Source organism: Marmota marmota, unplaced genomic scaffold (assembly GCF_001458135.2).
Source record: "Marmota marmota marmota unplaced genomic scaffold, marMar, whole genome shotgun sequence".
NCBI lineage: Eukaryota > Metazoa > Chordata > Mammalia > Rodentia > Sciuridae > Marmota > Marmota marmota.
In genome coordinates, this window is record NW_026000026.1 from 76,723,751 (window position 1) to 76,749,803 (window position 26,053).

Consider the following 26,053-nt stretch of genomic DNA (forward strand, 5'->3'; position numbering starts at 1 on the left):
ATACCAACCTTATGGTCATTCGCCTTGTAATCATTGAACAGAGGCTGGCTGCCTGCCAAAGTGTAGGCATCGCCCTCTCTGAATACACTGATCCTCTGAGCAGTCAGCTTAGGGAAGTACAGCGAAGGTTTGGGGGCTTCCCCAGACCCATAAACACCATCCATTGGCTCAAGGGACTCCTGGAGAAAACTGTGAGGGTATTCTTCCTTTGGCGACTCTAATTCCTGCCCATCCTCAAAGACCTGCTTCAACACTCGACCACTGTAAGAGGAGGAGATTTTAAATCGTACTTTCCGGGGTTTGCCATCACTCTTCTGATTCAGCTTCTTCTCGGGGTCCTCCATTAGCAGAAAGTTCACCCTGTGGTTTTCAGGCTTCCGGGCAGCCAGTGAAACTTGGGCTCTAAGGAAAAGGCATTTTATTTTCTCTCCTCCTGCATATGATTAATTCAGGTTGGTGCTAGTGTATACTCAGTTTACAGCAACTGACACCCACACATGAAATATTGATGGACCCTCATGAAAAGACAGGGGACCGTGGGCTTATAGAATGGATGGAATATAAGACAAGACTGGCTCCCCTCCTAATTCAAAGCTCATCCATAACTTCACTCAACCCTGGCTTGTCTTAACCTGAGGATGAATACGTTTATTAGACTAAACAAGCACCAATTCAATAAGGATCAGACATTTAATCAATTAGCGATTGTCTTGGTGTTGTTACCAACAACTACAATCCAGTGAACACTTAATAAGTGTGTGTGGGGGGGGGGAGGTTGTCACATGCATTATCTTGCTTCATGCTCACAATAACCCTACAAAGAATTGTCTCTTTTCCACAGGGAAAAGGGAAGCTTTGAGCTATTTCCTCATTTTCTACTTCTACTACAGCTAAGTACGTGACAGACTAGGCAATCAAACTCAGACCCAACTCCAAAACCGTGAGCGGTACACCAGGCCAAAAGTTTTCAAACTGTGTCTTGTGGGGACCTGGATACAATGGAGTGTCTTGTTGGCTGTTGCTTAGAATAGGAGGAGGTCAAGGGTCCTATAATCAGGGTCTTCCACTCCATGTTAACCAAAGAAGCTCCACTTTCTAGGTATTTTATACATTAAGTCTCATTTGCAAGCACAGAACTAGTCTCCTCTGACTGTTGGACCCAGTAAATGCCCAACACTGTGAGGGGGTCCATGGGATGAATGTCAGAGAAACACGAGCTGTGGGTCCTGAGAACAGTCCTACAATCCAGTTTAGGAAACAGACCTAACACATGTGAAATAACAACCTCAAGCTTAAGGGTGCAAACTGTCCTGTGCTGAACCCCACAACAGCTGTTCTGGGAAGGAAGTGGTCTCTCAGGAGACAAGGATGGAAGAAGGCTTGTAAAGGAAAGTAGGCTCAGGTTGGATCTAAAAGGACGGGTTGGCTCTGAAGAGCTGAATGGTGGAGTAAAATCGTTCTCCCTATGTTTGCTGACAGCCTCAATTAGTTGCCCAAAATGACTTCTCTCCAACTTCCTGGAAATTCCGTCCCCACTGCCTTCTTCCATCTACCCCAATAACCTGGCCCTAAATGAAAGCTTCATGTCCCCAGTTTTCAAAATTGTGGTTGCTTCTAAAGACATCCTGTATCCATGTCCAATTCCATTCCCCACATTGTTGTGAAAGTTGTTTCCCCAAAATCTAGTCTGCATGTATCAGTTCCCCCTTAAAATTCTTACCAAGTGATCACAGCGTAACAAGTTCTAATTCTTTCATGTGACAAAGTTCCTCAGAATGCAGCCTCATCTTCCTTCCTCTCCAGCCTCATCCTCAGCATTTTTCCAAGTGCTTCCTGGAATTGGATTCCAGGCCCACCAACAAACTCACCCATTTCATAGACCCTTCAGGTTTCTGCCTCTCACCCAGTACCTTGTTTACTGATTCGTGGATAAAATTTCTGCTCCTCTTTCAAGTCACACCCTGAACGTCTCTGTTTCTGGGAAGCCTTTCCACTACCCCAGGGAGTGCCACAGAATTGTGGGCCTACCACATTAAGGCACTTCTACCTTTCCCTTGTCAATCTTGTGTTTCCTCCCATAAGACCATGAACATCTTAGAGTGAGAACATCTATATCATCTCTCTATTCCCAGTGTTCAGCAAAGTGCCCAGTACATACCAGAAGTCACTTAACAATTGTAGAATGAATCAATTCAGGTGAGAGAAGTCAAATAAATAATACTTTTGGAACAAGAATTGGGCATGTTGGTTGAGAATAATGAAAATGTATAATCAGAAGGTTGTTAAGAAAAACATCTACCTTTCTGCTAAGGACAGGTAGTATCACAGTTATAAAGTGCCTGCATGATCAAGGAATAGGTCAGGTAGAAAAAAAAAAAACTAGAGAAACAACATTTTTTAAAAAAGAAGAAAGCAAGCAAGCTATGTTCTTCCTGACACAGAAGACACGCTCCTCTAGGTCCCCACTGATGTGGAGCTGGCCCAGATATGCCATGAATGGATTACATTAGGCCCAGATTTTGATCGCTCAGCCTTGAGGGCAGCCAGGTGGGGCCCAGGACTACATCGACCCAATACATTTGCCCAGTGTATATCACAACATCATTATTGTCTGTGTGTGCCTTGCCATGAAAAAGAGTAGGCATTTCCCCATGAGAAAAATATTTTTTTCCTTCTGCCTCAGGGAACAGTTATTAAAAAATGAGCAATAATCTGTCTTTATCTAGAGGAGCTAGGGAACTGACTTCTATAACTAACTGTCAAATAAACATTTCCAATTGTCCCCAAAATGAACACCCTTGGCAAAGGTAGCCTTCCAGAACAGTGGACTCAACCAGAACAAAACATGCAGATGAGTTTTCCTAGTAACATTTGTTCAGCACTTTCTTCACGCCCCTTCCCATATTCACAGATTTTCAGTGAGCCGAACCAGTCATGGGAAGTTTGGAAATAACCATGCTTGCTTGATAATTTTTAGATGGTAGTGTTTTCAGAATAGTCACAGTTCATACACTTCCAGAAGGAGGCTAAATTGATAAATTGAAAGCAATTTTGGCAGTATTATCGAAAGCCTTAGAAATGTTCATATCCTTGAGTCTTTCAAAGAAAGAAAATAACTGCCTGTATCAGAAGAAATCATGTCAAGATGCTAATATCAGTTGCCTCTGGGCGGAGGATGCTGGATGCTTTTTTTTTTCATTCCCAGTTTTATTATATTTTACTCATCATGATAAGCTCATCTTACTTTGATAATCAGGAGGAAAATACATTTTAAAAATCCATTAGTTTTAACCCAATAATTTCTCCTAAGGAAATAGTTTTAAAAGGATAAAAATATTTATCTAAAAAAAAGATAGTCTCCATAATATTATTTATACTGGGAAAAAAACTTGAAAACAACTTAAAGGTCCAACAGTAAGAATTCCATAACATAAAAGACTATGTAGCCCTTTTAAAATGATTTATAAAAAGTTTAAAATAATATGTTTATGGTACAAATGAAGTAGCAAAATTATAACAGAATTTTATATTCTATAATATAGAATTCACTATATAAAGCTGTATAGGAAGGAACTAAATGCATTAGAACACAGTAAAATTTTTAATGGTTTTTCTCTGAAAAGGAAAATGGGGTGATCTTTATTTTCTTCTTTTCATACATATTTGTATTTTTTAAAAATTTTCCATAATAAGCAAGTACTATTTTATATTAGAAATGCTTATCATTATATCCCATTGGCTAGAGAAAATTAAATCCACAACATTCTGCCATTTCTCTCTGGCTGAATTCGAATTAGTGTCTGACCAGGACAATCTTCATAGTGAAAGGGGACTCCAGTTGCAGTCACATGGGAACAAAATGCAAATCAGAATAAACCCACCTGTGAGGTATTCTGGACAAAGGTCTTCAACATTTTTCTAATCAAGTCTTATTTTCAGTTTATAGGAATGATAAGGAATAAAGGAATGAGTTAAATGACCCAAGAGGAAAAACTCAGACAAAGTCATTCTGAGGGACATCTACAAGACACTGGTCTCATCAAAAAGTCAATATATTAGGAAAAACAGAAGTAAGAGAAACACACTAGATTTGAAGTGTATAAAGAGATAAAAATCAAATCTAATATGTGAACTTTGATTGCTTCCTAGAAAAATTTGACTCTAGAGTTGATATCACATGGAATTAGAGAATTATTATTAATTCACATAGTCAAGATAATGTTATGTAATTATATAAGACAATGTCTTTTCTGTAGGAGATACATGCTTAAATATTTAAGGTGACATGTCATGATGCCTGGAATTTAATGTGAAAATGTTTATCCTCTCAATATGTGTAGATGTATATTTAAATTCATGTATATATAGACATATCAAAATGGAGAAATGTTTGCATTCTTGATGATTAATTATTATATTATTACTCCAATATTTTTGCATGTTTGAAATGTTTCTAATAAAAATTGGGTTTTCTTCTAAAAATATTCACCCAGATACCTAGTTTTGCTTCCATGCATTTTGATTTAGACCATAGTGTGCTCTGATCTTTTTAGGAGTAGTATTTTTTTATCCTATCCTGTCTGATGTCATTTACTAGGCTTTATTTTTATGTGTATTTTGGGTTTTGGGAGATTATATTAGATATGTGTCTTGATGAGAGAAATGTACAATTATTGCAAATTGAGTGTGAACATCATCCTTTAGCGATCTTTCCATCATCTATCATTTCTAATCAGAGTGGGGCTTATAAATTAAACATATCCTTTTAATCTGCTCATACATTACCACACAGTGTGCTCATATGTGTGTGTCTGTGTGCTTATTTAAACTCCAGTTCCACATCCCCCTTTGAAATACTGTTAAGACAGAAGGATATTACGGTTATTGATCATTTATAGAGGTTTGAAAGGGTTCATGGGACTTTATAAAATTCATGACAAACAAAATCCAGGTTTATTATCTGTCCTACTCCACCACCACCTAAAATACAAAGTCCCAAGGTAATGCTTTAAGAGACTGTCATATCTCACCATCATCTTTTAAAAATTTTTCCAAGGTTGTGTAGGCTCCCTCAGGAATGAATTTGTCATTATGGATGGAGGTGTCATGGGACAGAGTTTAGTGGTTTGTCTCACTTGTCCCCATCCACATGGCACAACAATCAGAGGAATCTGATTAGAGGGAAGATGTGATCCACAGAGCTAATAATTATTTTCTGAAAAAAAAACTAATAAAATAAGTCGGATCAATGTTGAGGAGTAAAAACATGTTAAACTGATTGCTTTACTGCAAGACTTCTCAGAATGTTTAATATACTAATACACTTTGTCAACATTGCTGAGGGGGATACATTATTTCTAAACCACGGTTCCCACAAAACTCTTTTTATTTTTGGAATTTGATTTCCTGGGGTCAATATTCTGAGGAAAATAGGCTGGGAGATTCTGTTCTCAAAGGCTTCTTGGCTTAAAAATTCTCTCCACTTTCCACCTGCACCCCTCTGTAATAAAAAGGAGCTACTGCTTATTGGGCATTTACTGTCTAAAAAGGAGATATTTTGCAGACAGGGCTTTTGGAAACTCAAGCTCAAAGAGGTTAAGTTACCTGCATGGGGCCCCATTAGCCATGACATGTCAGTCATTATTCTAGTCCAGGGTTGACCCCAAAGCTCAAGCTTTTTGCTATTAGCACCTTTATCTCACATCATGAAATTAACCACTTGGGAAAAGAAAGACAGTTCCTTAAAAAAGGGAGATGACTTATATCAACTAGTCTCATCGTATTCTGAATCCCATAATAGACCTGATCTGAAACCAGATCAGTGAGGATGAAGCTTCACTACCTGTGTGGTTGGTTCTCTAAACTCTGCCTCAGGTAATAGCCCTCGGTTTGCTTTGAAATGCAGCCACCTGCATTATCTGTAAATCTCCAGAATGCAGGGATAGGCCATCTTCTTCATACCTTGATGTGTCTTTTCCTCATTGCCTCTGAGCTGAGCTGGCATGGAGTCTCGGTATCGCAGGCCAAACCCCAATCAGACTATAAAGGGAAGGTTCTCAAGGGAGCCGGCAGAGGGAGAATGTAGTAGGAAAATATCAGCCCTGCCAGGAACCACAAGCCAAAATCTGGGACTTTATTAAAAAATAATAACCGCTTGGGATTATTCTACCACTCAAAGACCCTATCCCTGGGGTCCTTGGTTTGCCTGCTAGAGAGTAAGGGACTCATTTTTCTCACTCCTCCCTTGGTTCTAACTTACTATGCATTCCTGTCTATAGAAAGCAAGCAGGGATCTCAGGCTGAAAAGGGTCCTGAGTTTTCTGTATTCCAGCACTCTCCAATAGAAACATGGTATAAGCCATACATGCATTTTTTAATTTTCCAGAAGTATCATTTAAAAAGTAAAAAGAGATAAAATTAGTTTTAATAATATTTACTTAATCCAGTACAGCCTTAATTTTATCATTTCAACATGTAATCCAACATAAGTATTTGTTAGATATTCTTTTTTCCTGTCAAGCCTAAACTCCTGTATATATTTTATATTTATAGAGCATCTTAATTAGTTCACTAAATTTTCAGTTAAAAATGTTTGATCCCTATTCAGACTTCATAAAATATATAGTTGACAAAGTAAATTCATGGATCCAAGATGCTGCATTGAGCATCAATGTTTAAATTTATATGTAAACTAAATTAAGTTAAAATTTTAGGTCTATAGTGGAACCAGCTACATTTCAAGGCCAGTAGGCACACAGGATTTGGAGCTACCCTTTTAGACAGCTTGTAGCCACCGTATTAGAAATTCTTAACGAGGCCAGTAGTGCCCCCTAGAGGGCATTATGGAAATTCGTAAAAACATTTTATTTTTAGAGTTGCACTCACAAAGAACACCACAGACATTTAGCAGGTGGGAAACCAGGGACGCTAGACAACCTGCAGTGTGAAGGAAAAGCCTACATAGCAAATATTTGTCCCACACTTCAGACTCCCACAGATAAAACACCTGTTGATAAAATTAGCTCAGCCTAGAACCTGTTTGTTTTTCTATTGTTTTTCTTGTTGGAAGTAGGGAACTTAGCTTTGATACACATTTGGAGAAACTGAAAATGCATACAAATTAAAGGAAGCTTATACTTTGTTTTGTTCAGAGTTCTACCAAGAGTTTTCCCACCATTTCGAAAATTCTTTCACTGATTTAAATACCACAAGTACAACAGACTGCATCTGCAGCTGTCGCATTCAGAGGTCCTGGACATAGGCATAGCATCTGACTATTTCCTGACTCTTCTAGGGAAATTCCACCTAAGCATTTGCTGGTAAAATATGTAATATTTTATTGTCAATGACCTTTTCTGTTTCTTTTTATGTTAGAGCAAAGTCATTGTACTGTTTCTTTGAAGTTATGTTTGTAGGTAACTCTAATCCGTTCATTTCATTCCATAATAGTAAAAGGGCTTTGGGAAATAATGTGTTCCAGAAAGCAAGGCCCATGAAGATTCTGCCACCTGCAGGAAAGAGAAGGAACTGAGGCTGCATAACAGAACACCCCAGGACAGGGCATAGCCGGGTGATTACTACTGGGTACCCACAGTGTCCAAAACACTAGAAGATAGGGCTACAGCAGGGGCCCAACAAGCACAGCCCTTCTCCCAAGGAGCTCACTGTGGAGTGTGAACAAGAGCAATGTGGGCAAGAACAAAAATCTGTTGGTCAGATAAACTCCTAATCTATTTCAAACCTCTCTGCTAATAATTTGCCCAGGTTACTTGATCCAGGAAAATGTAACAAGAATGCTAAAGTTTCTGGACATAAATTTAAATTTTTTTTCAAAGTTTATGTCAATGTAGGAAGTGTACATAAAAACATAGGAGTAAACCATGAATTTGCTCTTTAGTAAATAAATTAAAAAACAAGAGACACAAATAAAAGAACAAAACAGAAGCCTTCCTTCACCCTTCCCAGAACATAACTATTACTATAAATCTAGAATATATCCTTCCCAGCATATATCTTTATGCCCCATCCTGCTCACCAATTAAATTGTGCATTATAAAATCAAAAGACAGCTAACATTTTGGGTACTTGAGAGTCAGGTGTTAAATGATTGGCAAGCATTGTCACCTTTTACCATAATCACTATGAAGTAAATGTTAAAATTGTGTCCATTATATAGATAAGAATTTGAAATAAAAAAAGAATATGGAGGGGTCAAGTGCATCCCCAAGATTACAGAGACATAAGTGGTGGAGCTTGAATTAGAACCTGGATAATATAGCTCTGGAGTCCACATCCTAAACTAGCTGCAGAGTGCAGCTTTTAAATATTAATAAACTCCTATGTGTCGCCATGATGTTTTCCCTTGGGACAAATAAGCATTTTTGACTAAATACTTTCAATTCTGTTTATAGCAAGGATTATGCCTAACCCCCAAGACCTCCTAAAAGGCAGTGCAAGGCAATGCAAAGGACTAGGTTTTAGGAACAACTCCTTCTGGCTGTGTGATCTTGGGTAAATTGTTTACATCTCTGAATCACAAAGAAGTGGATTAGGACCCTGAGAACATGAAACAGAGCAGGGACAGTTTTCTATGGACATTTGTGAGTATAAAAACCTCTTAAAGAGGTTAGATCCAGGGCTGGAGCTGTGGCTCAGTGATAGAGCACTCATCTTGAATGTGTGAGGCACTGAGTTTGATCCTCAGCACCACATAAAGGATATTGAATATATTATTCAACGTACATGTATGAATATGGCCTAATGAATTCCACCATTATGTGTAATTATAAGGCACCAATATTTTTTTTTAAAAGATGTTAGACACAAGTGTCCTGTTGGTGACTGAAGATTGGCAGTACGGTTCAGAGTTTCCGCTAAAGAAATCCAGTTCATTCCCTTCACCCTCTGAAGTACCCCCTTCAGTTTCCTCTTGAGTTCTATTCCTTCCCTACTTTTTCAGAGAGTCAGAACCTACTCCCTAAGGTGCTAAGCAACTCAGTGAGACCCTGTCTGTATCAGAGTTGCCACTGAAGTCACCAAAATATTTCAGGGCTGTGGAAAAAAGACTGATTCAGAGTCAAAAATTAAGAGCTCTAATTCCAACTTAATCTGTAAGAATTGTTATGTGGCTGAAACAAGCCTCCATCCCATTTTGGGTCTCTGTTTCCTCTTCTCTAAAAATCATGCATTTTGCACATTTGGGGGGTGGTTCATACCGGAGATTGAATTCAGGGCACTGGACCACTGAACCACATCCTCAGCCCTATTTTGTGTTTTATTTAGAGACAGGGTCTCACTGAGTTGCTGAGCACCTGGCTTTTGCTGAGGCTGGCTTTGAACTCATGTTCCTCCCTCCTCAGCCTCCCAAGCTGCTGGGATTACAGGCATGCGCCATCACACCTGTCATGTATTTTGAATCTCTCTAAATTCTGTCTCAGGATGAACATGCCACAATTCTATTTCTGGCAGTGATGGGAAGGAAGAGGATGATGGACACAATGGAAAAAAATCTATCCTCCTACCAATATTCATTGATTTGTCAGAGGCCACAGTCAATTGTCTTTCTCTGGAGTAAGCACACAACTGTTGCTCATGCAGCAAAAGCCATTTTTTTTTTTTTTTTTTGCCTGAGAAAACAAAATGTTCTGGGAAATTTCACAAAAATTGCTTTCAAACTGTCTAAAGAGCCACAGATTCACACCAAGTAGGCATTACATGAAGCCTGAGGTCCCACGCATTGTCTGTAAGTACTTTCCATGAAAATTTCACAACACTCAGACATACTCTGGACTGCTTGGTTTAGCAATCTATGTGACAGGCTGAGGCCAAAGCAGGAACTTGACTGGAGATGTTAGATCTGAGTAACCCCAGACCCAGGAATTTGAACTGTGTGAGTATGTCTCTCCCCAGAGGTGTCCTCGGGCAGAAAACATAGCTCTGGGACAAATACATCACTCACACCAATACCCATCTATCCATCCTAGGCTGGACATTAGAAGTGTGCTTGTATACACACACACACACACACCATCTCTGAGGACCATCATCACTGAGGAAACATGGTGAAGTACAGTCACAATACTCAGGTTCTGGCCAGACAACTTGGCATGACATCAGGCTTGGAAATGATCTATTTCAGGCCTAAATTTTATTATCTGTGATCTTGAACTTGTTAGCCTCTGACAATCAGATTCCTTGGTATTATGAACATCTTCCTAACCCACTGAGGAGACAGGCTGGCCTTTGGTGGTTTATACCAGGATCTGGAGCTTTAATTTCCACCTGTCCCACACATGTCCCCATACCTCTTCTTGGAAGAGCTTTTCCTCTGCTACATGTGGTCCTGGCGAGAGACAGAAGACCCTGCTGCCTGGGCCACATCGATTGGTGCAAGGTCGGGCAGAGCAGATTGAAGCCTTGCCTTATGTTTCTGTTATCTATTGTGCAGTGTCCAGTTGGTCTAAAATTTAATGATATCCTCTGTTTTCTCTCATGCTTCTGTAGCTGGGGTTTCAGCCATCCAGAGGCTGGGCCGGGACAGAACATCCAGGATGCTCATTCACATGCTGTTGGTACTTGTGGCACTGGAGGACTCAGCTGGGGCGGTGGATGGGAGCACAGTTCCTCTCCTCGTAGCTTGGGCTTCTCAGAGTATGACAGCTGGGTCCCAAGACGGAGCATTCCAAGCAGACAAGTCCCAATGTGCCTGCAATTTACCAAGCTCTGCTCACACTGTGCTTGATGAAGCCCTATGGGCCAAAGCAAGTCACACTTCCAAGCTCAGGGTCCCAATACACAGGAGGGAACTATACAGAAGAGTCAATACCAACAAGAATGGTCCTTTGGAGGCCACCAATAATTTCTTTTTTGTGTGATTAACCTAGTTTGAGTCACTATCACTTGTCACCAAAACATCGATGACTAACAGAGTCAGTATCAGATCTGAATCCAATTCTTATTTTTGCCATTTATTAGCTGTGCAGCCAAAAAAAGTCACCTGACTTATCAGAGATTCAGGTTTTTTTCAATCTTAAAATAGAGACAATACCCAGTCAGCATACCATTATGAAAAATAAATAACATGAAAGGCTTGAGAACATTTTTTGAATTCAAATGTACTATACAAATAAACATGTCACAGTGATGATAAAGGAGAAACTAGAGGGCTGGGGCTGTAGCTCAGTGGTAGAGCACTTACCTGGCACATGTGAGGCACTGGGTTTGATCCTCAGCACCACATAAAAATAAATTAATAAACAAAGATATTGTGTCCATCTACAACATATATATATATATATATATACATATATATATATATATATATACATATAAGAAACTAGAAGTTTAAGTCAGTTTGTTTTCATTCATTACACACACATTCAATAGATATCTACCCTATATATAACATCTTATATATTCCTGCTATATAAGAGCTGTATAAGCCCTCAAAGAATTTGAAGTCCAATACAGGAAATAGATATGTGCATATATGATACTAACACAAGGACCCCTCAAAAGAGAAATAAGTAAAGTATTATGGATAGAGATGAAAGAAATAAATCATTCTGAATTGCATGGGGGCAGAGAATAAGGACATCTTCAAAAAATGTGGCACTTATCCCCAGCTATAAAGAATGTGTTTATATACATAGAAAAGGCAAAACACCTCAGAAGAGCAGTCACTAAATGGGCAATGGCTAGGAAGCATATAGGAAGTCCTTGGTAAGAATTATGTGTGAGCTGGGTGTGGTGGTGCATGCCTATAATCCCAGCAGCTCCAGAGGCTGAGGTAGGAGGATTATGAGTTCAAAGCCAGCCTCAGCAAAAGCAAGGTGCTAAGCAACTCAGTGAGAGCATGTCTCTAAATAAAATACAAAATAGGGCTAGGGATGTTGCTCAGCAATAGAGTGCCCCTGAGTTCAATCCCTGGTACTCCCCACCCCCCCAAAAAAAGGAAAGAGAAATTATGTGTAAATGGATAAATAAATGGACAAATGACAATCCAGGAATAGCACACAGTCCTGTATTTCTTTTTATTATTATTATTATTATTATTAGTTGTTCAAAACATTACAAAGCTCTTGACATATCATATTTCATACATTTGATTCAAGTGGATTATGAACTCCCATTTTTACCCCAACAGTCCTGTATTTCTGAGCAAATAGAATATGGGAGGGCATGTGAGAGAGAGGACTGAAAGAACAGATTGGCCATGCTATGATGCGTCTTAAATGGTATACCAAAGACTTGGGCATTTATTTTAATGAGGAGCCACTGAGGACTAGGAAACAAGACCAGAACCATGTTTTACAATGATGGCTCTGGTGCTAATGTGGGATGAACCTGATAATGGCACTATTCTTTCCCTCCGTCCCTGTCAGTGTAGGGAGTGGTAGGTGGGCCCGACTCCCTAACTCTCTCACTCTACTTCAGGGTGGTCAGATGATTCTACTTGGCCAATGGGAGCAACTTGTGCCGCTGGATCACAGGGTCAGGCACTTGACTTGAGCCAGATCAGAGAGACAGCCTCCTAGGACTTTAGGGAGAGCATTAGAAAAAAAGTGCTGGGCTGGGGTTGTGGCTCAGAGGTAGAGCACTTGCCTAGCATGTGTGAGGCACTGGGTTCGATTCTCAGCACCACATGTGAATAAATGAATAAAATAAAGGTCCATCAACAACTAAAAAAATATTAAAAAAAAAAACCAGAAATGCTTCCCCCCACCTTACACACTGATATTGCCAGTCTGGAATTACGTCAACCTGAACCTGAAGTTGATGGTGACAATAAAAACCAGCCTGAGAACAAAGCTAAGGGGAAAGGAAATGGAGACTATAGACAAAAGGAGTCAGCAATTAATGGCTTTATTTGTGTTCCCGGAAAGAGACACCCCAAAAGCAACCCCCCCCATTTCCAGTAGCACTGGAAGGGATCCAATCACATTCCTTTTGCACTTGAATGGGTTTTTTGACTTTTTGTAATGGAATGATTTCTGGGTGAGTATAGTCAGACACAGTGCTAATTTCTTAACAGTCATTTGTTGGTCTAACGAATGTGTTGAAGTGCCTGCTAACTTCCAGATACTCTTCCAGGAACTGAAAATACAGTGAAAAAACAGACCCAAATGCCTGCTCTCATGGCGCTTACATTCTAGTGGACAGCAGTCAGGAGGGGAATAAACAACATCATTAAAATCTGTAGTGTGTCAGATGACCGTCTGTTCTGGGAGAAGAAAACGAGGCAGTGGAGGGAGTGGAAGAACAGGCTGGCAGTCAGATTGCTCTTTGACCTAAAGTGCTCAGGGACTTGTCATTGCTGAGGGCTCAGCCTTGATGGGAAGAACGGCTTTCCAGGAGAAGGGGACTTCCCTCCCCAAGGCAGGACTGTGCCTAGGAGTGGAGGAGCACACGGAGGCTGGCATGTGTAAGGCTCAGGGGACGGTGGGTAGATCAGATGACATGGGAGGGACAATGGAGGGAGAGGGCATCCTGGAGGCCATTTTAAGAAGTGAGCTTTCACTCTGAGAGACAGGAGGCCAGTGGATTTTCCAGAGGAGGGTCATGCACCAATGCAGATTTAAAAGGATCACTCTGGCTGCCACACTATGTGCAAAGTAAGGCAGGAGTGAACGCAAAAGACCAGTTAGGAGACCACAGAAGCACAAAAAAGAGGAAATGGCTTGGCTGGCAGTGGCAACATTGAAGGTGGTGAGAACTGGCCAGCCTGGGCATCTAGTTGGAAGGTAAAGGCCAACAGGTACTGCTGATAAATCGGATGTGGAGTCACATAGGGAAAAGAGAGAGTTTAGAAAGATTCCAACATTTTTACTTGAGTGCCTTAAAGGATCTATTAGCAGATGAAAGGAATATTAAGAGAGTTCAAGCTTGGGAATGAAGGTCAGGTGTTTCATCTTTATTATCTTCAAATTGGAAGACGTGGGTGGGGTAGGTCTTCATGTCTAATGGAGCATCAGAGTGTCATATCCATGGAAGTCTGGACTGGAGTTATATGCCTGCACCATCCTCAGAGAAAGCTCAGAGAAAGTTTCAGCCTCATCAGTTATGTGGGGGAAGATGTTCTTGCTGTTCACCTTTCCCTAGTCACGTCCTCTTTATCCATTTGCAGCTCTAATTGCCTTGCAAGACAATGAGCTCAGACGTAATTCCCTCCAGTCTCAGAGGTCAACTCTAAATTCCAACAATCCTAGCCAACAAGATTTTTTTTTCATCCTCAAAGTTCAGCTTCAGGAATCCAAGAGGATAGAAATGACCAAGTGCAAACAAACAAACTCACCAGGAACAAAGATTTCTACCAAGTCTCAAAAGAATCTGGAAATTCCTGGGATGTGCAGAAGGAGGAACAAGACAAGCACAAAGAGTAACACCGGGGCTGACAGGTGGCAGAGGAGGTGTTGATTCAGAATCCTGGTGGGTTTTATCAGCTGATGAACACCGAAATACTCTGACAATTTTTTTGCTTAAAATAGGAACAATGAATATGAAGGGATCTTTTAAATGTTAATAGAAGCAGTGTTAAGGAAGAAAATTGGACCTATTGTTTTGCAAACAGCTAGATCTGCAGAAGCAAATTCAATATGTATTTCTGAGGGCTCCTTTCAAAATATGCTTAATTGTAATAAGCAAAACTCCAGGAGGCACACTGTAGGGAAAAGACCTGGGGATCTGGAGTTAGATGTGACTTCCAGCTGCAGTCCTACAGCAAATCACTGACTCAAAAATGCTGCATTGTAAAATGCAGTTTCTATTCTCCAGCTCCATCCATGTAACTGTAAATGCCATAATTTTATTCTCTTTTAATGCTGAGTAATATTCCATTAAGTGTGTGCGTGAGTGTGTGTTTGTGTGTGTGTGTGTGTGTGTATGGATATATACAGCTTCTTTATCCATTCATCTGTTGAAGGGCATCTAGGTTGCTTCTACAATTTAGCTATTGTGAATTGAGCTGCTGTAAACATTGATGTGGCTGCATTACTATAGTATGCTGATTTTAAGTCCTTTGGGTATAGACCAAGGAGTGGGATAGCTGGGTCAAATGGTGATTCCATTCCAAGTTTTCCAAGGAATCTCCATACTGCTTTCCAGATTGGTTGCACCAATTTGCTGTCCCACCAGCAATCTAAGAGTGTGCCTTTTCCCCCACATCCTCACCATCATTTATTGTTGTTTGTATTCTTGATAATTACCTTTCTGAGATGAAATCTTGGAGTAGTTTTGACTTAAATTTCTCTAATTATTAGAGATGTTGAACATTTTTTAATTTGTTGATCAATTGTATATTTTCTTCTGAGAGGTGTCTGTTCAGCTCCTTAGCCCATTTATTGATTGAGTTACTTGGGTTTTTTGTTTTGGTTTGGTGTTTGGTTTTTGGTTTTTGGTTTGTTTGTTTGGTATTTTTTGAGTTCTTTATATATCCTGGAGATTAGTGCTTTCTCTGATGTGTGTGTAGCAAAAATTTGCACCGAAAATGTAGGCTCTCTGTTTACCTCATTGATTGTTTCTTTTGCTGAGAAGAAGCTTTTTAGTTTGAGTCTATCCCACTTATTAATCCTTGATTTTATTTCTTGTGCTTTAGGAGTCTTGTTAAGGAAGTCAAGTCGGGGCCTAATCCGACATGATGAAGATTTGGTCCTACTTTTCTCTCTATGAGGCAGAGGGTCTCTGGACTAATTCTTAGGTCCTTGATCCATTTTGAGTTTAATTTTGTGCATGGTGAGAGATACGGGTTTATTTTCACTTTTCTGCATATGGATTTAAGTGAAGTAAGCCAGTCCCAAAAAAATAAAGGCTGAATGTTCTCTTTGATAAATGGATGCTGATCCATAATGGGGATGGGGGAGGCATGGGAAAAATGGAGGAATTTTGATTGAGCAAAGGAGAGGGAAAGTGGGGAAGATACATGGGGGCAGGAAAGATGGTGGAATGAGACGGACATCATTACCCTAGGTACATGTAAGACTGCACACAGAGTGTGACACTATATCATGTACAACCAGAGAAATGAAAAGTTGTGCGGCAATTGTGTACAATGAATCATAATGCATTCTGCTGTCATATATACCTAATTAAAATAAATAAATTTTTAAAATGCAGATTCTAAGATCACTTGAAATTGTCATGTGATAGAAGAAAGGCAATGTGCTTAGAGAGAACCAGAGGCACTGAGGTTAGGCTCCTGATGAGCACTGATCTAAGGCTTCTATATCTGGGTGATATACAAGTTGAGAACTTGGGAAGAACACCTGGATTTGAATCCCACTACCACCACACTTGCTCGAAGACCTAAATCAAGGTAATCACCATTCTGGCACTCAACAGCCACATCTGCAATACTCTTTCTTACCTTCTTGTCAAGGAAATTATCAAGATTAAATGAGCAACTATGTGTGAAGACTTAGCATAGTTGCCAGCACATAAAAAACACTGGATACTAATTAGCAGTACTTATTGCTATCACACGTAATTCTCATAACAAGACTCTGAGGGGTGAAATCACTAATACTGCCATATCATAGTTTTTTAATTACAGCGATCAAATAACTTGTTCAAGGTCACATCACTAGTAAATTATAAACATTACTAATAAGTAGTTAAGGAGCAAAAGTTGTAATGGTTTGCATGTTAGCATTTGGAAGTGATCAGCTAATCTTTTGATGGTTTTCCCTAGTGTCGAGCTCTTCAGCCTTACATCCCATTTCTCAGCTGAGATGCTACTGACTTCCATCTCTGTGCAGTGGCCTCCACTTGTCACACTTGTCACCACTTCAGAGAAACTTTTCCTGACCGTATACCCAAAGTGGTCTCCAGCACCCCCATTAGCGTATCTGCCTATAATACTACCATTTTATTTTCTTTATAGAAGTTATGGGTTAACTTGCTCACTTGGTTGTTTTCTATTTCCTCCCACTGGAATGGAAGCTTCTCGAGGGCAAGGACTTGAGTGCCTAGCAGAGCCAGGGGTGGAGCCCAGTGGTAGAGCGCTTGCCAAGCATGTGTAAGGCCCTGGGTTCCACCTCCAGCACAACAATAATAATAATTATGCCTAGCACATAAGTAGATGCTCAAAAAATGAGTGATGACTGAGCCTTCAGACCATGACCTCAATTTACTTCTCTTATACATGTTTTTCAATTAATCTTCTGTCTTAGATCTGTCAGCAAACAATCAGAAGTTGGGATAAATAGTCCTGCTCTCTTTTCTTCCCCCCAACAATTCCTCTCATGCGCATTTCTTTATGAGGCTAACAGGACAGTATGATCAGACATGATTTTCTCCTCTCCCAGAGGCTGGTGCTAAATCGTGAGGCTTAATGAGAATCCCATTGCTCTCACTCACTCTAACTGTCACGCTGTGGCTGAACCAATATTGGGACTCATATCGTACATCCAAGTTCATTTTGTTTCCACACTGTTGTACCTATGAGCAGAGTCTCTGGCAAGTTTGTTTTAATAACAGGATTCCATAGAGAAAATGTCAACTGAATTCATTACTAAAATAAATCGAACTACGTGAATAAGGCTAGAGTGGAAGAGGCTTTGAGAAAGCTTTATCTTCTCAAACTTGGGGGCTGATCACAAAAATGAATAAAACACACACCAGCTCTCGTTGGAAGACAAGATTCTCCTGGCCAGGAACCCCGGACTTCTCCACCCAGTTAAGCTGTGTTCTATAGCTTAACTTTTGTGAATATATAACATCCTATCCATGACCCAAGGAAAGGGGAGCTTGTACCTACAATTTTCCTACTTTCAATTAAAAAATATAACTAATAATAATGACATAATTACAAGCCGGCTCCCTACATCTCAAATACAGTGATGACATACAGCTGTACTTCCTATCTGCAAACTGATTTGAAAATAACACAAAATACACATAGAACCCAGCTTGACATGACCACAGCCAGCTTATTGGTAATTGCCATATATGCCATAAGTGATCCTAGCTCACATCCCAAGCCCTACAGGATAAGCAAAGTAATCAAAATAGTCAACCAAGTGTGTTGTGCCAGCCAATGACGGTGTCCATACTGTCTCTTAACTGATGTTGGGTATGTCAGTACTTGTTGAGCAAGGCCAGGGACATTCTGATTAGCCATGGTCCACCTTTGTCTACTTAGCATATAAACTCTCCTCCTGCCTTTGAATATGGCATCCATCTGTCCTGCTGTCACCCAAGACATGCTTCTGTCCATAAGTCCCCAGGAAATTGTGCAATCCTGATCTATCTGCCTCTTTCTTCAGTCTCTTGACACCTTTCATCTTTGGCAGCCAGTTCTCATGCACCAAGACTAGATATTTCTGAACCAAAACAATTAATCATAAAATGTGATATGTGCTTTGAAGGAAACTCATGTCGGGCTGAGACCAAGGGAAGAAACCTACTTTAAATAGAGCAAATATGGTTTAAGCCAAAATGAAAAGGGTAAGGTCAATTATGTGAAGTGTGTGTGTGTGTGTGTGTGTGTATACATGTGAACATGCCTTTCTGTGAAGGAGGAGGCTAAGGCTCTGGGAAGTTAAATCTCCTTCCAAAAGTTGCTCACATATTATTAGGCAGAGCTTTATGGATTTTTTTTAATCTTAAAATCCATCCTTTTATTTTTTTAAATTACACCATAACATTGTACATATTTACAGGGTACAGTTTAATAATTCACTACATGTATGTAATTTGTAATGATCCTGTCACAGTAATTAGTATTTCCATCTCCTTAAACATTTATTAATTCTTGACGTTGGGAGCCCAGGAACTTCTTTTAATTTTAATGAAAATGTATAATAAGTTATTATAAACTATAGTCTCCCTGCTGTGCTATAGGACACTAGAACTTATTATTTTTGCATTTTGTCACTCCTTACCCAACCTCCCTCAAACCCCCTACCCCACCTTTCCTAGCTCTAGTAATCACTACTGTAGCCACTATTTTTTGAAAGGTGTGTCATTTTTTAAATGATTTTATTTTTTAAGACATTAAATTGACAAAAAATTTGCATATTCAAGGTGTACAATATGATGATCTGATATACATAATATACGTTGCATACTGATGACCACAGTCAAATTAATAGATGCATCACCACCCATAGTCAGCACTTTTGGAACTCGTTTGATTTAATAGAATTACATACTCTTTGCCTAGTTATATGTTGTTTCTCTCTTAAATCAAAGAAGATGGAGGATCCGTGCTTCTTTGCTGAAGAGGCTCAGTGTTTTCCTGTGGTGTCTCAGCTCATGGTAGTAATTGCTGAGCAAGGTCCCAGGGCACTTGGAAAAGGCCTGACTTGGCAACAGTGGGGAGAAAGAGGTCAAGGGAAAGTGAACCGCCGGGAAACCAGGGAGCCCAAGAGGAGCCCTGCTTTAGAAAATGTGCCTGACAAGAGCCCAGGGAAATATGTGGGAGATGAAAACATAGGAAGAACTGACCCAAGGACAAGACAGGAGAAACTGAGTCCCCAAATTCACCCTCCTTGGGACCAACTCTGTGAGCAGTAAATACTTAGATATTGACCAATTTTTAAAGTTTTATTTCTGGTCCTATAGCCAGACTATTTTTTTTTTTTTGCCATTGTCTTCTTTATTCAATCAAAAAAACATTTGTTAGGTGTATTCTAATGCTCAGCCCTCACAATACAATGATGAAATTATGGTCTGTGATTGGTCTCTGAAATAGGTTTCCCTGGGTCCTCAGTCCAGCCAGCAAGAACCTAAACAGCCTGGATATGTTCCATAGGGTCCAGCACCAGCTTCACACTAGCACTGTGCCAGCTCTTGGAGTCCTAGGATAAGGGAGGTCATTCCACACACCAGAGCCCAGGGGCCAGCAGAAGCGGCAGTCGACTAGTCAGTGGCCAGTACAACCCCTGGGAGCAAGAGCTGTGGGAGGTAGAATGCAGGAGGCCATGGAAGCTGAAAAGAGGGTCCCTAACCTTAAGCAGTTTCCTGCATGAAATGTCCCTTCTTTCCTTCATTCAGCAAATAATTACAAAACCCCTGTTAGGCAGACACTGCTCCAGATGCTGGGCACCCAGTGAGAACGAGAAGATCCTGTGCTTCTGGAACTGATATCCCAGGAGGAGCGGTGAGACCAGAACAAATTAACAAGGATCAAATAAACTTGATAGATGGCGGTAAGTGTTTGAAGAGCACAGCAGAGAGAAGGAAAGAGAGCGATAGGAAGGACAAAGAAGGACATGGACGGGGGGCAGCAGAGGCAGGAGAGGAGCCCTAAATACCAAGATGGACCAGGTGAGGGCAAGGGTTCAAGGCAGAGTCCTGGGTAAAGGTCTAGAGGCAGAGGCAAAAGCCCAGCCTCCTCAAGAGCCACAGAAGGCCAGTTTGAATAAAATGACCTGGATGGGATGGACGACTGAAGATGAGATCAGAGTTATAAGCAGGACCAGTTTATGAGGGTCTGACATGTATTTGGGATTTTATCCACAGTGCAATGGGACAATGGGAAGCTGTAGGATACTGATATAGAATCTCTTTGGGGGAGGGGCGGGCTTGGGGATCAAACCCAGGGCTTGGCGCGTGCTAAGCATGTACTCCACCACTGAGCTACCTCTGCAATCTGATACAGATATGTCCTGATTTACACTTGCTAAAGGTAACTCTGGTCAAATGGATGGTGGAGTATCATTTGGCCCCAAATGGTGAGCACCCATTTAATCAACATTGTCATATGAACAGCAATCACCCCATAAAATAAAGGCGATCCAAACCTGCGAATCAGGAAGACCACAGTCTTAGACAATCTTTCATATCAAACAAATTTTAGCTTTCTGAAAAACATAATACATTGACCAGAGGTTTCTCATTTCGCCTAAGAAGAGTGAAACTTTATATAAACTGATACTGGTCCAACCCACAGACTCTCATTCTCACAGTGGCCTTAAAAATAGTGGTTTCACAGAATTACAATCAATCAACAGACATTTGCTGATCACCTTCTATGTGTCAGGCACTCTGAAAGACACTGAGAGATGTGCTTCCTCCCTTTGTAGAGCCCCAGCCCACGTGGCCAGCAGAAGAGCTCTAGTTTAGAGGCATTGTGTGGACCAAGGAAAATCAAAATAACTAATTGCACAGGCACCTGTTTGTAGATTTGTGATGAACCTGATGGAGCTGGTGATTAAAAGCAGCTTGACGTGTCTGTGGGCTGAAAGATGAGTGCAACAGTTTGGGAGTGTTGCAGGGGAGATCCTATCAGGGTTGGGAGGAGCAGCCACCCATCTTCTTGGGGGGAAAAAAAACTCCTATCAAAGTTGGGGCTTTCCTCATAATTCATTCAAAGGAAACCAAGTTTGGGGCAGTGTCTGTGTATTACAGTATCTCTTCCCTACATTTTCCTAATTATTTCAGTTGGCCTAAATGGGAATTCTCTATTAGGAAGTTTTAGAACGAGTGATCAAAATCTTGGTCCTATTAAGAAGATTAAAAATTAATAAAATACATTATTGAACTTTGATAATAAGTGCAAGCAGATAAAGCTTCTCAATCGCATGCTCACCAGCAGCAGAATGGAAAAGAACAAAAAGTGACCATAGTGAAAGGATTTCAGAATAACAACCATGCTCTCTGCCACCTGTCAAAGACTGTCCAAAGCAAAGACAGGCTACCAACCAACGGGTGCTTTGGCTTCCTGTTCCTAATGCTATAGCCCAAAGGGCAGTGATTACTTTAAAACAGTGGTTTGGAGACTTGCATTAGGATCACAAGAGGAGCTAATAAGAATGAAAAATCCTGGATCCCTGACCTAGGCCTCTTAGACTAAATTGAAATGTTCAGGACCTGTGGTATTGGATAAGCTCTTTAAGCAATGCTGACCTTGAGGACTGCTATCATCTGGGCTCCCTAACTAGCTATGGATGGCCAATGAGAGAGAAGTATAGGAAACCTGCAGATGACCAGGAGATCTTGCAGAAGGTGGTCTAGTGGAGGCAGGTGCAGAGGACCATTTCCAACTAGGCCATTAGTGTCCCTACAGGGAGGGAATGGTCTTTTTTTTTTTTTTTTAGTAATTTTAAATAATCTGTGGATGCTCTATAAACTCCACTAGTTATTGTTGATGCTTGGCTTAATCCTTCCCAAAGCTATTTTGTCCACCTTGATTTTGTAGGGCCCTTTGGGCTAAAAACTATAAAAGCCAGATATTGCTCTCAAACACTCCAACATTCACATAGAAGTTTTCAGAACAACCTCAAACATGCTGCTTAAGAAGATAGGCTCTAGAGAATGTTCTCTCTGATATGCAGATGCTAACACACAATGCGGGGGCGGGGGGAGAATAGAAATTCATCGGTTTAGACAAAGGGAAATGGGAGGAAGGGAGAGGGGGTGGGAATAGGAAAGACAGTAGAATGAACAGGGCATACCTTTCCCATGTTCATATATGAATACACCGCCAGTGTAACTTCACATATCATGTACAACCACAAGAATGGGAAGTTATACTCCATGTATAAATAAAATGTCAAAAAACATTCTACTATCATGTATAACTAAAAAGAATAAATAAAAAATTTTAAAATAATAAATAAAATTTAAAAAGATATATCTACCAATTTATAAGCATATATATATATATATATATAATAAGTCCATTTAAATTCTAAAAAAAGAAAATACGCTCTAGTAGGCTGTGTGTTCTTTCCCAAGTTGTGCCTCAGTTTCATCATCTGCACAGGGGGTTAACCACCAGTATCCACTTCACAGGTAGCAAATAGGAATGTCTATTCAAAATCCTTTACATGTCCCTAGAACAGAATCAATGCAAGGTAAATATTTGCTCAAATGTACAAGCTTGTCAAAAATGCTAAGTCTCCAGGGGGAAGTGCCAGCAGCACACCCTACTGACACAAAAGTCACCCTGGAGGGTTGGGGGAAAAAGAGATGAGCTTATTCAGGAGGAAACAGATGATGCTTTGTGAAGATCTCAGAGCTGTGCATGGCTGTGTAGGAGGCGAGGGGGCGGAGGAAGGGGGACACTGCTCCTGCTTCAAGCTCCTGCCTGAGCTGGGGTGGGAATGGTGTGTGACAGGAAAGGAAGAGGAAAGCAGAGAAGTGACAAACTCACTGTGCGTGTGTCTGTCATCACGGATGAGCAATAGAGATGATAAGAATCCTCAAGGCAAGCCTGTATCATTAGAGAAGGAAGAAAAAAGCTCATTATTAGGGGGAAGTTAATGTTCTGTGAAGCCAGAGCTTTTAGAACAAAAAGAAGCAGACTGACAGTTTTCAGGGCTGGGAAGCATTGTTTTATGGATGATCCATGACAGGCCCTGGGGTCTTTTGATTTCTCTTATTTTATTGCTTTAGTGCCCCCACTTTCTCCATCAGGCCCCAGGCAGAACCCTGAGGGGAGTCTATGGAAAAAAGTTCTTAGAGGAAGAAGAGGAGGATTTCTGTGGCAGAGGGGTATCTGTATTTAAAGAGTTTCATTTAAACTGTTTGGAAAATATCACTGAAGCAGATCAGTAGTATAATCTCATTATAAACCCAACTTTATACTTTCCAAAGGATGAAGCTTAAAGGGTGGAGGTAGGTATCATTGTAGCTGTGAAGCCTGGATTTAAACTAGGTTCAAATCAAGGTGACACCCTGTCTTACCTTGGATCAATCATTTAACCCCCCTGACCCTCAGTCTCCACATCTGTACATTGGGATTGAGATTCCAGCCAACCTTACAGAGTTACTGTAGGAAATACATGAAGGTCCCCGAGCAGACCCTCAGGGAATCACCCTGACATCATCTTCACATGGCCATCCTGTCGTTGCTGTCATCACTGTTGTCACTATGCCTAGGAGGTTACAAAGCAATAATAGAATCCAACTTTAAAAATCAGAAAGTTGTCAGGCTTCAAATCATAGCAGCTTTCAGAAAACACACAAATCACCTATTTCAAACTTAACAACAACGGGAACCATAGCTAGATTTATTTTGTCAGTTCCCTGCTCACTTTGATAAAACAGTCATTTATTTCCAGGGCAGGCAGTCCCCAAAGTTCAGATCTCCCTTTAAGATACAGAACAGATGGGGCTGGGGATGTGGCTCAAGCGGTAGCGCGCTCGTCTGGCATGCGTGCGGCCCGGGTTCGCTCCTCGGCACCACATACAAACAAAGATGTTGTGTCCGCCAATAACTAAAAAAAAATATATATTTTTTTAAAAAAGTTCTCTCTCTCTCTTTCTCTCTCTCTCTCTCTCTCAAAAAAAAAAAAAGATACAGAACAGCACTGCTGTGCCAAGACAGATCAGTTCTCTACAGTATTTTGCTGTTATGCCCACCCCACCTCCAGTGACCAATTCCCAAGCTTCCTTTGTTCCCAGCCTTGGTTCCCAAGGCACAAACAGCTCAGAGAAGAAAGCAGTTCTTATGGTTCTGGTCTCAGGTTTCCCTGTGTCTTAGACTCAAACCCAGTGATTCCACAGTCGAGTTCCCCCAGAGCTATGGACCACTCTAAGAACATTTACAAAAGACAAGATATGAGAATAAGTGTGTAGAATATGGACAAGAATCATGATCCAAAGAATGAAAACACATCCTCCCACTGAATCATTCCATAAACACTGGTGGAATATCTATAGGGGTCTAGTTCTATGCTCAGGACTGGAAAATAAGGAAAAGAGAATACCGTCCTTATCTAGAAGTCCATAGCCTAGGAGACAGCAATTAAGGACCCCGGTAGCATGGAGAGGAGAGAGGCCTATTCAGGGTTGGTTCAGTGACACCTTATGATGAGATTACTGGGCTCACATTCTCGGGGCAGGCAGTGAACAAACACTGAGGGATATCCTGAAATACCTCCCCATCACTTACTTTGCACCATACCGATCTCCCTTTTATGTCTTCATTGTTTCAGAATAAGAGACATCCTTACTCAAAAGCCAATATTAATATTGCTCATTATCAGCCATGCCAAAACCTGTGAGGCCACTGACCAACCATCTTATTCCCTCATCTGTAAGATAGGAACAAAACTGTTTGCCCTGCAATCAGATATCAAACATAAAAACTTTTTTTTTGTAAAGTTCTGTTAAGGGAGGCAGTTTTGTCCCCATCATACAGATGAGGAGATGAAATGATGGGCCTTACAGCTCAAAGGTAAAAGAGCTGGGGTGTGAGCCAACATCTTCTGACTCCGAGTGTAGCACTCACATCCTTCAATACCTACAGCAGAGTTTGCTCCATCCTGAGGGCCCAGGAAAAGGCCAAGGGGTCAGGGAACAGCTGGTAACACCTGCCAGTACCTGGATGCACCTTGATTTGAACCTAGTTTAAATCCAGGCTTGACAGCTACAATGATACCTACCTCCACCACATACCTATGTGGCAGCAGCACTGTGCAGCCAGCCTCAGCCTTATCACCTGAATGTCCCTATGCTCTACCTGCTACAACCTGTGTAAATGCAGTCCCTCACCTCTGTTGCCCAGAGGGAGAACCTCAGGAACAAGTCTCCTCATATTCCTCATCTATATCCACTGCCACCCACAAGTCCCCATGGGAATTACCTCATTATCCCCGTGGAGGCTGTAGCCTCCACTGAAATACTACTTGGGGAGTTTCTTCCTAGGATCCCAAATCCTGAAGAAGTCAAATAGACTCAGGTTCCCATCTGTTTCCCAACTTTGCCCTGCATTGGCCACTTTGGGTTCTGAGCTACTAAATCTTCCGCATCACCTGGGGAGAACAGGTCCTTCAGGTTATGGCTCCAACCCTGGCTTCCCAGGGACCAAGAATCTGTTTGGGGGATAGGAAGAGGCAGACTCCTCATAGAGCTTCTACTGTCTTATTTCCCATTTCTTTCTCCAGGCCCTATATAATAGGCTCTCCACTTCTCTTTCGGTCCACAGTCATATAAACAAATCAGGGAAAGAAGAGAATCTGGGCCCCACAAACCAATTGACCACTGCTAGATAATTTCAGAAAAGGAAAGGCATCCTTAGTCAAAAGCAAGTATCCCTCATTATCAGCCATGCCAAAATGCCATTGTCCAATCATTTCACTCTTTTATCTGCAAAATGGGACAGGGC

General features: G+C 40.9%; 1 protein-coding gene across 2 annotated transcripts in view; it reads right to left on the bottom strand.

Moving 5' to 3' along the window:
- Positions 1-26,053, bottom strand: part of Grxcr2 (glutaredoxin and cysteine rich domain containing 2) — a 57,983-nt gene that overhangs the window by 12,876 nt on the left and 19,054 nt on the right. The window contains exon 1 of one of the 2 annotated variants that reach the window (XM_015485765.2): positions 9-653. The exons of the other annotated variant lie outside the window; for it this stretch is intronic. Within the exon in view, the coding sequence (XP_015341251.1) occupies positions 9-344 (336 nt within the window). The 5' untranslated portion in view covers positions 345-653. Of the gene's footprint in view, positions 1-8; positions 654-26,053 lie in introns of those variants that run through there. 2 annotated transcript variants of the gene reach the window in all.